Here is a 15,044-nt window from a genome sequence, read left to right as displayed (position 1 = left end):
TTCTTATACTGGGACAACTTCATCTCTATAGGCTCTATGTTGACATTTGCTCAGGTTACTTCCTGATATGTTAACAAAGACACAGATCACAGAAGATGTGCAACATGTTTTACTCTACAAACAGAAATAAATACAGCCTCTACATGTCACCTGTGTGTTTAATTGAGAAAAGAATAAAACAATGTCACATAAGATGTTGCTGCCCTCTCACACATAATGTGTTATCAGAGCAATACTGTGTCCAAATCTCTATAAAGGAAACCAGGTTTTGTTTTGTTTTCCATTTCTAACGTGAATTCTGACAAAGGACTTCCTGGTTATTGTTGCTACGGTTACCATGGATGACTTCGTTGAAGCCCCTCCCCCCCGGGTTGTGCCTCGTCGGTGCTCCGTCAAACATTCCTGCACTCAACAAGTTGCCTCGTAAACAGCGAGGGCAACTGAGAACGGATGAGGTTGATACAAACCAAGTCAATGAATTCCTCCGACTTGAATTTCACTTTTCACTCACCGGCCGGTACGTACAGTTCACTTTGTTCCCCGACAGCTGCTAAAGAGCCTTCAGTAGCGCTAAACCGGACTTAACGTTACGACTGTTGTTAACCACTGTATTAAGTTAAGTTATTAAATGCTAATGGAAGTTAAAGGAAGGTCCTTCTTAGCTTAGTTTATGTCAAATGTGGATTTACACTACAGTTTCAATGAGGCTTTATCTGTCACAGGAAGTTTCACAATAAAAGAAAGTGTCACTACGGGGAAGGAAGTAGACGTTTTATCTTATTACACGTGTTATGTGAAACTGTAACTACTCCTTTCTGCTGGCATCAAGTTTACATATTACAAGCGTTTGTTGTCTTGTTTTTTTAATGACATTTCTGATGCCACACTTGAAAAGTATTTGGCAGGTGTAAGAGGAAACTTCAGTCTCGCAAAACGCCCCCCAGTAGCTGCAGATGACGCTGTTGTGATTGTTGATACAAGTGGAAATGGTCGTGAACTCTCTCCAGGAAGTAGGCGACGAGTTTGGCGACTCGAAGTCACTTGAAATTCCTCCAGCATGTCGGACAAATATTTGGACAATTCTCAGTAGCCTACATTAAAAAAAAAAAAAAAAAGCCATCCCGGACCAGATTTGTTGAACCGTGCTGGATAATTTACTTCACAATATGTTATTGCTGTGAATATTGCTGTGAAAACCGGAAAAAAAGTTGTTGTGAGGTAGGTTCAAGGGACAGGTGTCGCAGCAGCTTCATCTCATTGTAGTTTATGAAATGTAAAAAAAAACAAGGAGAGAACCGAGCAGCATACAACACTCAATCTAATCTCATTTTTATTTATATGTGCATTTATATTTTATATATATATATATATATATATATATATATATATATATATATATATATATATATATATATATATAATGACCAACTTTATTTGTAGACGGTTGACATTGTTGATTGTGGCTTTTTAAATCATACCATTAATGTTTATAGTGACAAGACTTTTTTTAAGTCGTTAAAGTGTGCTTTGCAGAGACCCGGTGAGGTCACGACTATAGACCACAAACTGTCTCTGACCACTAAGTCAGTGTCTGCTTAAAATGTAGCCGATGATTACTGTGTCTCCTTTGACGAGAGAGACTCATGTCTGCTGAAGACACAGAGTCTCATTTTGAGGTATCCTGTAGAATAGTAACATATTGACAGTCATCTGTCAGCCTGATCATTAATATTAAACACATGGACGTTTCCATCGATGTTTCTGCTTTTTAGTTCATTTGTGTTTCATTAAAGAGAGTCTTAGTTTCTGGCTGGACTTGTTTTGCTATCGCTCAGACAGCTGACAGCTGTTCCATGTCAAACCCTGAAACAGATAAGACAACTGCATGCAAAGCAGGAAGCTCCGTCATTTAAACGTTAGGCCTTTGGAAAACGACAAATACTTTAGTTTCAGTACAAATATTTTATAATTGATTGTGGTCAGGAGACAAATAGTCTTTTCATTGCCCAGTAAGTATCCACGTAGAAGCATATGAGTGTTTTATCTTCTCTGACATCCTTCTACTCTCCCTAGCTCTCTAGCCTCCTGCCTCACCGCACTTACAATGTTTTAACAAAGGAGCCATAAACCTTTCTACTCTGTAAAGATTGGACAATATTATGCATTATCATGTGCCTGTGAGGACAAAAACACGACATCACTCTTTCCAAACACCAGTTCACCTAACTTCCCTTTCTTATTTCCTCTGTCATGCTGTAAGCTGTGTCTCTTGCTCATTGTGGGTTGATGACTTTCCTTGTGAGGGCTGTTACGCCTGCATGATGTTGCATAATGTTTTGGCTCAAACTTGCAAGCATGCCGTATTCATTAATAGCAAGTAAATTATAGAAATGTTGAGACGAAAACAATGTTTGTACACTCATCTTCAAGTACTTCTCTGAAAACAAAATGTTTTCTACGCACAAATATACATTTGAATGGTTATTTTATTATCGGGGGTCCAGTATATATTCATATAAATGGCAGATACGACAAAAGCGAATACATTTCAGATTAACTTAAATGCTTCAGTGAGCTTTATGAGCAAAAGATATAGATTATGTTTGTGCCAGTACTATAGTTACACGGTTTGTGTGTGTATTGTGTCTCTCTCCCTGCATTCTCCTCCGTTGTTCTACCTGCCTATACATGTCTGTTTGACTTATACCAGTGGGTCAACACACACACACACACACACACCCACACACACACACACACAGTCATTAATCGACTGAGCCGACTCATAGTGCACAACAGCCCCCGGAAGGCAGTCTTCCAGACCAGTGCACAGAGAACAGTAGTCCCCACCAAACCCACCACTAACTGAGTTATGAGTCAATATTTCCGGGCAGACAGGACCCTCCTCGTCATACCACAACTTTCTTCTCAGTTTTTTTTTGGCTTTACTTGTCAGGTGACATTAGTGTCAGCCGGGGCCATCGTCCCCTGAAGTAAAGGAGAAGAGCAGCAGTTGTTGTAGGTGTACAGAGCCCTGTGAGTGGCCACCTGTTTGACAACGCAAAATGTAAATCGCACTGATAATGTGTGAGAGAGATGGCAAAAAGTGCGAGAACGAGCACGAATGCACAAAGACTATTGCATAAAGACACTCACTGGATGCTTTTTTTTAATGAATAATTAACAGCGTAACTAATTAAAAACTAAATCAAGGTGCTCCTCTTAGAAACAAATGTAGTAATCAGATCTCTCAGGTCTGTTCCTTTAAATGCAGCTGTTATGGAGTTATTTATATCCTGGAAACAAGGATGATACTTCTCCCTCTTATAGACTTTACATTTTGTTCAATAACATGTTTTTGATGCAGCACCTACATTTAAAAAAAAAAATCTATTTCTATCGGGCAAGGAGCTTATTTAAACTGAAGACTCTCCTTCCGTCTCTCTCCTAGGTTTCATCGACTAATTAAAGAGGCGGTTGCTAAGAGATGACAATCTGTGACATTGGTGAGAGTCTCTGATGTGGAGCAGCCTGAAGCTCCACTTCTCCAGGTTCTCTGTCCTCCGCGCGTCTGTCTGTTATCGGCTCATGCGAAGGACGCAGAAGGAAGAGACTCACAAACACCATGGCAACTTTTACTGCTGCTCCTTGCACCAACACCACCAACACCAACACCACCAACACCACCACGACCCGGACAGCGCGGCAAAGCCGAGGAGGCAGCGACAAGGCGGGCAGGTGTGAGAACGGGGACGTGGGACAAAACACTATCGTGGAGAAAACCCGGGAGTTCTTCCAGATGTGTGACATCGAGAACAAGGGCTTCATCAACCAACGGGACATGCAGGTGAGGTTGCTGACACAAGTGGGACTGAGCTTTAAGAAATCTTTGTTGCATGAAAGTAATTCAAACTTCAACGGTGTAACGTTTGCTTTGGATTACATTTAGGGTCTTACCGACAGAAACACATTGTTACAAACTTTAAATGACTTGTGATGACAAAGTATCAGTGCAGTTTTAGGACCAATTTTTGTTTTGCATCCACATTGGGCATTTTTAGAGATAACAACCTCTTATTCATCCAGAACGAGTGTGAAGCGCAGGCATGGTCTGTGCACTCATCAATGATGCTGAACAGGACACAGGCAGGACATGTGCACCTCCATTCAAAGCGCCATGAAAGAGACACAGAGAGCCATGCGGAAGCTTTGTCATGCAACTACTCCACTCACATTATTGTGCAGATTTCACTTGCCCGTCTGATATTCATCCCCGCCGCGGCTGATCCTTTGATGAAGCATAAACACAGAGAGGGGAAGCTTTGATCTGGTATTTATGATAATGCCTTGGAAATTAGACAGCGGTCCGGTCCTCCCTTTCGTCTATTTATATGACCGTCTGTACTGAAGAGTAAAATATGTACTTAAAAGCAGCGCTTGTTGCTGTTATGATGTCACAAGCTGAATGAGTGGTACTGCTTACGGTTGTGTGCACTCTTGACACAGCGGGGGGGGGGGTTGTAGTCACTAGATTTTCACAGCTTAAATGTACGTTTCACACTGCGACCACCGGCACGCTATAGCTTTTACAATTCTACTGTTTGCTGACGTCAGGGATATGTTCTGCCCCGATAACACACTTTTACAGGAACAGCTGACACTGTGGACCCCTCCCCTGGATTGTATGGGATGCCTCGGTCAACATTTCGCAGCAGTGTAAACACGGCGTAAAAAAAAAAACCCGAAGCTGCTTACAGAGGTGTGGCTGTGTTTGGCTTTTCTTGTTAATGATCCAGCTAGTTACTGTCATGGTCAGAAAGGGAGGTTCTCTCTCTGCCGTGTGCTTTTGGATTAAATCCTTAGTTACAGAGCAGCTGTCTCTCCTTCCCTCTCAACTAGCATCTCTACTTAAAGTCTTCTGTTAAAAGACTTTTGCCAGTCTCACTTGAGCCAACATCTGTTCCTGTGGAGCTGCACAGTGGTCAATCATTATTAAGACTGTAGCTGCACTGGGAAGATCCCAGGTGTCAAGGTGTTTCACTGTGTGCGTGTGAAGCCCTATGTTGCTGAAGGTGATAGAATAACAATGAGAAAGAGGCTATTTGGAATATAACTGACATCCTGTGTTAGTTCGGCTGCTTCAGTCTAATTATGAAAATAACGGGGGAAAGAACCGCCAACTGTTCCGTTGCACATGATAGCCGCTTGGCTAATGACTGTCCTTATGAGTCTCGAGCTGTAGTTGTTACAGCTACAGTATTGTTACAGTCCTCGAGGCTTTGTTTCTTCCCAACAGCAGCTGTGTTTTGTGTCTTTTTTAAATAGAGGCTGAGTGCCGAGCTCCCTCTCAGCGCGGAGGAGTTGGAAAACGTATTCGTTACCCTCGATTCCGACGGCAATGGATACCTAACGCTGGACGAGTTCTCCTCCGGCTTCAGTACGTCTACTTAAAACACCACCGCTATCACCAGTAGGTGTCGCCGGATGTTTTCGATTGTGCACTTGAAGGTCTTGGTTTATTTCTAGGTGAGTTCTCATTCGGTCGGAAGATTTCTGCAGCGGAAGGCATGGGGGAGAAGAACGCCTGTAAAAGCCCAGCAGAGGTCCTGTACCAGAGCCAGTGGGAGGAGAGCATGGCAAGAGGAGACGAGGATGAAGAGGAGAAACACTTCTGCATGCTTATGGAGAGCCTGGGAGCCAACAACGTCTTTGAAGAGTGAGTACCGCGTGCACGAGTGTGTGCTTGTGTTTTACTCTTTGCACGCTTTGTTGACGTCTGCTTTGAGTCTATACCTTACTTTAGGTGACTTAGCCTGAGACCATAATCAGCTGTTCAAACGAAACAAGAGTTGGAAGTTTCCACTCGCAAGCAAAGCTGTTCCTGTGCTCCCTCTCTGAGCAATCTGTGCTCTGCCTCTCTGTAGTAGAACGGGAGTGCTTGAGTATTCAAGTCTGTTTTAATAGTATCGTGTTTGGAACGTAGAAATCGTGTGTTAAAACACACAGATTTGTGAGGAAGCTTCACTTCCAGACAGCATTCACACTCAAAAAGCCTTCGCAATCTTAATCTGAACCATCAACGTCAACTTTCTCTGCATCGGTACGTCATTCAATATTCATTAGTAACTCTCGTTGAGCTCTGTTTAGACATTGCTTTGTTGGACTGTGAGATGTAGTGGATAATGACAGGATCTTATGAAATGCATGACTAGACTCACCTTTAACAAACAACTCCGACTCAAAAGTAAACAGCTGTGGAGGTGGATGCCAGATTTACACATCCTATTGGCTTCCGCCTCCTACCCGGTTAGCTCCAGCTGACATTTTAGATGCTCAGATCAGTTTGTGCAGCACTAACTGATATTGATGTTGACAAGACTTTTAGGATAAGTACTTGTAACTGTTGAAAAGTCTTCCAGGGATTTGTTTGACTTTCCTTACCTTATCATAGCTCACTGTACTGGCACAGTATGCAGCAGACGAGCAGTTATGACTGAAGTGTCCGATTTTTCTTTTTTGCTGCAATAATAAACAGATGTTTCAAGGCAAAGAACGTCATGTTCTTTTAGAAACCACAAGGATCTGGTAGCTGAGCTGCTGCCTCTATGTACGTTTATGTGTTGGACTGTTGCTGTGCTTGAATTTCAGCCCATGTCCTTGAATTCTTCTGTTTGTCTTAAAAAAAAAAAAAAAAAAGTTCCTGTTGACTCCTGCTTCTGTCCCCTCAGTCGCGCTGAAGTGCGCAGTTTGTGGGCCCAGCTGAGCCGAGATGAACCCCACCTTTTATCCAATTTTGAGGACTTCCTGGCCAGAGTGACGTCCCAGATCATAGAGGCCAACCAGGAGAAGAGGGAGATGGAGAGAGCTCTCAAGAGGTCAGGGACACATGTAACTCGGGTCAACTACCGTTTCACTTCAAGCGTGTTGTTCTAGGCAGTCTAGGCGGAGTTACACACTGTACAGCACATCATCGCATCTGAATTGTATCCATACAGGAAAGCAGCAACACACGATGATGAGATCCAGCGCCTTTATGAGGAAATGGAGCAGCAAATAAAAACTGAAAAAGACAGGATTGTGCTGCAGGTACAAACCTACCTTGTTGCTAAATATATCAAATAGCGTACATCTGCCTCTTCTTCATCACACTTGCACTCTGTCCTCCCGCCTCCCTCCTTTATCCCTGCACTTAAGGACTATGAGCACTTTCTGTCTCGCAGTCAGGACATGGAGCTGCAGCTGTCTGGTAAGGAGAAAGAGCTGGAACAGCTCTTTCAGAAACAGAGACGGGTGAGTACGAGATAGGCCTAGCGAGAGGATTACTCAGAAAGTGCACTGCAGTATTCACTCTCCACGAGAAACACTTTACATTTTACACACACTTCCTGGTTTCAGTTGTCCCATAGGGAAATTCAGCTGTCAGAGCAGCAACCCACGTGAAACACATTAAACAAGACGACAGATAACACAATGCTGTAATTAAGCTAATAAAGCAATTTAATGCCACTGTGCCATAAACGCACCTATTAAACTATCATTACACAGTGATAGATCTCTGAGCCCAGTAACCTACACAGACGTTTTCTCATGTTCAAACACCAAACAATAAAAACTGTACAATTTGTCGAGTACTTAACATGCATGAGTTGGTTTATTTCTCAGACTATGATCCTGCTTGTTAGGCGGTGCAGTCTTTACTTGATGTGTAGAAACAGGATGGTATGGACTGAGACTGATGCTGTAATATTTAATCATCACTAATGTTGCGGCTGTTAGGGGTGGAGTTAAGGGACTACGTTATATACTGGCTGGTAGCTTGATCCATGATAAAACATTATCATTTATTAGTTGATTTATATTTTGTAATATTAACCTCAACATTACAAAGTCAAACATACCTAGTAACTAGTGTCAGAGAAATGTAGTGGAGTGAAAAGTACAATATTTGCCTCTCAGATGTAGTAGAAGTATAAAGTAGCAGAAAATTAAAGTACTCAAATAGAGTTCAAGTACCTCAAAGTTGCACATAAGTACAGTACTTCAGTAAATGTACTTAGTTACATACCACCACTCGGGTTAGGATCTAATCGATGCTTCTCCAGTGAGCTTTTCCTGCAGCAGCTTGTGTGGATAGATACTGTTCGATGTTAAGAGGTTCTGCCACAACTCCGTTTACAGACGTGCACTCCGGCTTCTAATTGGTTAACTTAAATTAACTCTGGTCACACCAACGAGGACTTTTCTTCTTCTCACAGCACCTTAACACCTCTAATTACTCTGCTGTTTACCAAGTGTTTGTGGAGGACAGTTGTCCACACAGTGGCATACAGGCTGGTCCAGCTTTAAAAGCCTTAAGTACGGTTCTGCTCACCATTGCACCTGTTGATGGAATTCATCACAATATTTAAAGGCAGTCAGCTGTTTGAAGGTATTACGTCTTCACATCCTGCCGTCTCCTTACGTTCACCCTGTGACTGTGGGTTAAATAGGTCACTGTACATTTAACGGCCGAGAGCACAATGGTTGGAGTCGATTGTGTGAGTGTGTACCACTCGGGGTCGCTAATGTCAGACATTTTTATCTTCCTTCACATAGTGCTCCGGATTGTATTTATGTTGGTGTGATCAGAGAGGGGCTTCGGGGACACGTGATTGAATAGTGTTAAGTTAAAGGTCAGTACTGCCACAAGAAATGGGCGCGATCTTTTTTTGCCTCCAGTTGGAGCTTGAGTGCCAGGAGCTTCAAAGTGAACAACATGTGACCAAGGTGGAGAACGTGAAGCTGAAGCACAAGAATGACGAGTTGGCACGGGAGCTGGACCACACCAGCCAAGAGCTGATCTTGGCGCAGGACCAGCTGAATGTGCTGCAGGAGCAGTCCACGCGGCTTCATGAGGACAAGGAGATGTGAGTTGCAACTTTTCCTTCTAACTCGAGCTTCACTATAACTCCTGCACTGATTGGTTGGCCTCTCGGGTTCTTATTGCTTGCTAATTGGTCAGGATGCGATCACATGTTTTCCCTACAAACCAAAGTGATAAATACTTTATACACAATTTATCCTGTCAATAAAAAATGATTAAGATCATATACATGGTAATGCTGACAGTCTTACTGTCTTATCTTTATATACTGCGCATCTACATTATATTATAAAAGACAAATGTTGTGATACTTTATCTTGATTTCCTCACGAGTTTGAAATAAAGTGTTTTAAGTGCATACTGTGGCTGGTCTTAGAGTGTTTGTAATAAAGCATGCGTTGTTGTTCAACACAGTGAAATCTACAGACTGACTGAGGGACTGCAGCGAGAGCGAGCGGGCCTCCTCAAACAACTGGACCTCTTGAGGTTTGGATCTAGATGTGCAGCTGTACTGGCCCCACTTAAGACAAAACAAAACGCAATACAGAGACAACCACTGCTCCAGGGATTCAAGCTAATGCCTGCTAATCTTTACTCAACTGACATATCGTGTTTAGCCAAGGAACTACCTTTTCCTGTATACCTGGGGAGAGCAGGATGCTCCAGAGCCACCATGGCTTGTTTATTGTTCACCAGAAAACAGCCTATCACACCAGGCCAGGCATTCAAATTGATAATGGCCAGTTAAACAATACTGAAAATTGTGTAAAAGTTCAATTTAATGAAAAGGTTCTCCCTCTCTCTTTAATATCTTTATTTCTTTGTTCTCTCCAGGGAAATGAACAAACATTTACGGGATGAAAAAGACATATGCTTCCAGGTATGTGCCGTTTATTATAGCGGAATGATGCACTGTATTACTTAAAGTTCCGCTGTCCGCACTTTATATGGCCTCTTTTTAAAGATTGTAGGAATTGAAGAAAGATGCAAGCTCAGAATAGCCATCCCAACCAATCCAAATCCTGAATCTCATGCTGTAGTTAAAGCAAAAACTTAATGTTTCATTTCTGCAGATTCCAAATAATTCTACGAAAACACCAAGTTTGAAGCCGAGGCCTTCCATCAATGTTGTGAAACACACAAAAACAAATACCTTCAAAAGGTAAAGCATCACCCAAGCCACAGTTTGTACGGTGCATGTTCTGCTGTCATCATCAAGTGTTGTTTCAATTAGCACTGTTGTGTGTCCCACAATGTCACTTTCTATCTGCAGTGAGGATGAGGAGGAGCTCACCGCCAGCTCTGGGTCATGCCAGTCCTCTTGCACAGCGAACACAAGAGGGCACCTCCAGAGGATCATCTCCATCGAGGAGGACCACCTCCCACACCTGCTCCACAATGACTGTCGGCCCCAAACATCGCTTCAGGAGTGTAGTGAAGAAGAGGAATCCTCAGACAGTGAGGAGCATATAGACTTGGTGATGAGCGATATTTACCCTAGCGCGTCCTCTGCCCAGCAGCAAGAGTCGAAGGAAGACGTGGAGAAAAGTGAAACCCCCTCATCTCCGAGGGGTCAGCCCGTTGGCAAGGAGACCAGCCTAAATGTAAGCAAGAATGAAATTACTGTAAGTGTTAACACAAGTTATTTTAATGGAAAAAGGCTTGCTTATTCCAAGCTAGGTGGTAGATATATGGAGGAGACGTGTTCAATCTCTGCTGCCATGCGTCCTGTCTCTTCAGGAGGAAGGTGGTCCCTCTACGCCCGACCGCCTCTTCAAGATCGTCCTGGTGGGGAACTCCAGCGTAGGAAAGACGTCCCTCCTTCGGCGATTTTGCGACGACTGCTTCCACCCTGGCACCTCTGCCACTGTGGGTACGTGTAGTGATGATTCTTGTGAGCAAATGCAACAGAACACCCAGCCCCGTTGACTTCAGGCTCTGTATGTGGTTGCTTACAAAGCACTTAGATGTGGCACTGGAGACAAACATATTTTTTTCTCAGTTAGACTGTGCATAGCCTTGTGCTGTGGCTAATCATTGTGCTAAACATTCTGATAAGTCTGTCTATGATATACTGTCTTATGCAGGGTCTCGGGGGACAGCTAACCAGCTGACTTCAACTTTATTGTCGCCTGTCTAGAATGTAATAAAATGAGGCGAGACTTTCTCTCTTAAGGTCAATGTGAGACATTCAGTCAAAGCATCACGTTCTGGTCTTAATAAATGTATCAGTGTAAGATATTTGGTTTCGGGCACGGATCGGCCTGTGAAGAATATCTTCAAAGTTCATTCTTTAAAGCTTAAAAGAAATAAAGGTGCTTTAAGGCTTCAGTCAAGGTGCTGATGTTAAGCCTTTGAAATACCTTTTTCTTTTTTATAAGTAAGTTAAGTTAAGTTTGGAAGTTTTTCCATATAAAAATGTCCAGTTTTAGTTCTTCAGGTCCGATGAACTAAAACTATAAACAATAATCATGTTTATACTGTTTTACTTTAACATTGGAAACAATCACATGCATTCTCAGGTCAATGTATACAGTAGATTTGCATATTGGCACAATCATTTGTTTAGTGTTGTTGGAACAGTAAACAATATTAAAACAGAATGTGCTGACTAAACAACTCTCTTGTCTGTGTGTGCAGGTATAGATTACAGTGTCAAGACAATAGCTGTGGACAATAGCCAGGTGGCACTGCAGTTGTGGGATACAGCAGGACAGGAGAGGTAAAGACATGCACACATTAGAAAAGAGTATGTACTGCAACACGACTTTGTTAAATATGTGTTTTGAGCTTAATCCACCTCAGATTGCATTTATAAACATTGTTCCTATATTTCCTCACGTTGTACAAAAGCAACTGAAGCCAAAAGAGTTTTCAGGGATTTTTGGAGCAGAAGCCAAACACTTCATCTTTTGGTCTCCCCCACCCCCCCCCTCTCCTCCTGCAGGTATCGCAGCATCACCAAACAATTCTTTCGCAAGGCTGACGGTGTGGTTGTGATGTATGACATCACTACCGTGCAGAGCTTCACAGCCGTCAGACAGTGGCTGACAAGTGTAAAGGTAAGACGCTAACAGCCACCCTGTGCTTCACAGAAATACCACGAGCACAACAAACGTTTGGCTTTTACTTTGTGTAAAAGTAAGTAAGAGTGGGTATGTGTTGAAAATATATTTTAAAGTTTTGTAATGTAGAAGATATACGGCAAATGAAGGTCAGTTGCTGCGTTCATACACCTGGCTGGTTTCCCGCTGGGGAGCCAATAGCAACAGGGAAGCTGGTGGCCTAGTCTTTTAAGAGCAAGAGGCTCTTTTAAGATCTGTATTCTTTGGTTCTCTTCTTTCACAGGAGGGCGCAGGCGAGGACATCCCCATCATGCTCTTGGGAAACAAAACAGACAAGGAAATCGAGAGACAAGTTCAGAAAGGAGTGGGGGAAAGACTAGCCAAGGTCTGTTGGTGTTTCATCCGCTAAGCTCAACTAGCGGACTGGCACCAGCCAGTGGTGCTTTTTGTTTAAGTTATGATAAATGAAAGAAATATGATTACAGAATAGAGTCTTTTTACGAGAAAGCGACCTCATCTCATCCTAGTTCTTTTTATTCTTCTAGTATTTGATGTGTAATGTATTTTCTATGGTGACTGAAAAGGTGAGGTGATATTGCTACATGAGATTTTTTTGATGTGCTTTTGCGACTATTAGTACAGATTTGACTTTTACTCTGATCAATGTGCAAAAAGTTGAAACATGTCCGCCACTTTTCCAGGACTGCCAGATGACGTTCTATGAGTGCAGCGCATGCTCCGGACACAATGTGATGGAGTCCATGATTCATTTAGCCAGGTGAGCAAAAGTAATGGCTTTTGTGTGCGGCACTTAAGTTTAACACGCTGCTTGTTGTCTGTTTCCAAACTCACACCACACCGGAACGACACCGCTGCCAGGATAATTGGGCTCCCCAATTATCCTGGCACAAAGGACTTTTTCTTATCAGCTTGCTCCGGAAGTTTCATTGGCGTGAAGCGCACAATCAAACGTTCATGTCAATGTTCAAACCATATTTCGTCCTCTCTGTGTGACATTGATGAGACATTTCTTCAAGTCAATTACAGGTGTACAGTAAACATGAGCCGCAATGTGCTTCAGTTGATCTTCGTTACTACTTGACCTCGTGGCTCTACTCTCAGGGGGTTAATCCCACGCTGTGACAATACAGCACATCAGCGTTTAATACACACCAACATGACAAATAAGCAGGGAGTGTTGCGACTAATCCCCAAGAGCCTGCACAAAACATGCGTACGTTTCCAGAGCGAATGTGAGCCCACCGGACACACAGCGGCGTGTCCTCACAGAACTGGTTCATTTGTTTCTGCCTCATCGTGTCCCTCAGAATCCTGAAAGAACAAGAGGACAGGGAGAAGGAGAAGACGGTCCAGCTGGTCGGCGGCCCCTCAGAGAAGAAGAGATCCTGCTGCTGACAGTACAACAGCTGACACACACACACACACACACACACACACACACACACACACACACACACACACACACACAGTAGCACTACCCTTTTACTAAGACCACATGAGGACACGTTATTCTGAACGTCAGCACAACTGTTTCTCTCACAGTCTTCCACTTTGTGGCACTCTGGGTGAACCCAACACCACGGGCTGTATGTACGTTGTCATGTGTCACAGATGTTAATGCACTATGAACAGTCCACTCTATGTTTACCCAAGTTGTTTCCAGTTTTTAGGACAATTTAGTAAAATGATAATAAGAAGTAGAATAATGTAAGAAAGGTTCAAGGGAAAATATATATATACACATATAAACAGCTGAACAAATGTAAATCAAGCTGAGCCTATTTTGAGTCAAACTAAGACTTTTTCTTTTTTTAAATGTACAATGTATAGTCTGAGTGTGTGTGTCAAATATTTATTTAGCTTCTGGAGGCCTTTTATCTTTCACATGTGGGCATTTTACTCTATATATTTAAGTATTCAGTCAGTGTTTTGTGTATTTTTTTTTAGCTGTTTTAGCTTTTACAAATACATGACATGGACATAACAACGCAAACAACTGTAAAATGTAAAGCTTTATCAAACAACCTTGCAGTGAACACTACCTTGGTGAAGCTTTTGGCGTATCAGAGGTGTTGATTTTACTATTTGGGCTGAGATTAGCTGCAGTTATGTGGCTTTGCAGGATATGACACGGGTGTCGTAGTTTCTTCACATGGTGGACAAAGCAACTACTACCATTCATCACAGTACCAAAGTAATTACAAAATACATGGTGTATTTGAATTTAGAAAAACTGAAAATGGTTAGCTTCAAATGTACCATTTGTTGCAGGGCTGTCACATTAGCATTTGCAGCCATTTTTGTTATTTTGTCCTCTGTATATTTTCAGCGATCTGTAGTTTTGTTGTTTTTTGTTGTAACAGTGCTGAAGGTTGTTCATTTAGTTGGGAGGTTGGCTCAGTTGTGTGTCTAGAAAATAACAAAGATATTATTTTTCCCAAATAGACCAAATGATGTTTATCACCTTAATCTGCCTCTGTGCCAAGTATTGTATGTCAATGGTGTCACTATAATTTGTTAAGCTAGTTATGTAATCTGTATGTTACAGCAAGGTTCATAATTAAGAGGCTTTGGTAAAAAGTTCTGATTTCACCATTTGATATTGCACTATGGTCACTAATAGTGCTCCACTACTGCCAGTGTCTCGCACATCACTTTAATGTATATAAAACACATGTAAATACAAAAAACAAATAAATACATGTCAATGTCAATGTCATGTGTAAAGGACGTCTTCTTCCTGGTATCTTGAAATTAAAATAAGTTCTACAGCATCACCCAGTGGACGAGTTTGGACATTGCTTTTTATTCAATTTTTTTTTAAGTTGACATAACAGTATGTGAAACAACATATTCCATGTTTTGTGGAATTAACATGCCAATTCACTAGAATTAGTGTGACTTATAAACTATATAGTTTGGGGTTTCAGTTGAGCGGCTGGCTTTCAGAATACGTTTTCTGTAAAGGTGTAACTGGCAGATGCTCTTTCAACACCAGTATTGTTCTAAATAAATATGACTTCTCATGTATTGTTGACTGTAAGCACTAATGACTCATAACAGTGTATTGCTTATTTGTACCAGCCGGCGCCCTGTGG

At 42.2% G+C, this 15,044-nt stretch overlaps 1 protein-coding gene across 2 annotated transcripts; it reads left to right on the top strand.

Annotated features, from left to right (window-relative positions):
* Positions 1 to 421: 421 nt before the first annotated feature.
* Positions 422 to 14,723, top strand: cracr2aa (calcium release activated channel regulator 2Aa). Of its 2 annotated transcripts, none has more exons than XM_068723510.1 (18): positions 422 to 517; positions 3,449 to 3,844; positions 5,323 to 5,434; positions 5,524 to 5,713; positions 6,726 to 6,872; positions 6,993 to 7,083; positions 7,192 to 7,287; positions 8,716 to 8,903; positions 9,275 to 9,346; positions 9,695 to 9,740; positions 9,934 to 10,022; positions 10,134 to 10,464; positions 10,601 to 10,733; positions 11,501 to 11,582; positions 11,808 to 11,922; positions 12,209 to 12,310; positions 12,627 to 12,703; positions 13,254 to 14,723. In XM_068723510.1, the coding sequence occupies exons 2-18, from the start codon at positions 3,623 to 3,625 to the stop codon at positions 13,339 to 13,341; spliced, it is 2,181 nt and encodes a 726-aa protein (XP_068579611.1). In that variant the 5' UTR covers positions 422 to 517; positions 3,449 to 3,622; the 3' UTR covers positions 13,342 to 14,723. The 2 variants fall into 2 exon arrangements, with proteins under 2 accessions (XP_068579611.1, XP_068579612.1); XM_068723511.1 differs by lacking the exon at positions 422 to 517 and adding an exon at positions 738 to 1,218.
* Positions 14,724 to 15,044: the final 321 nt, after the last annotated feature.

Source organism: Cebidichthys violaceus, unplaced genomic scaffold (genome assembly GCF_023349555.1).
Source record: "Cebidichthys violaceus isolate CVI_PGR_0920_01 unplaced genomic scaffold, fCebVio1.0.p SCAF_3, whole genome shotgun sequence".
In the NCBI taxonomy this organism is placed as follows: domain Eukaryota; kingdom Metazoa; phylum Chordata; class Actinopteri; order Perciformes; family Stichaeidae; genus Cebidichthys; species Cebidichthys violaceus.
Note: the sequence above shows the minus strand (reverse complement) of the source record. Positions and strands in the feature narration are given on the sequence as shown.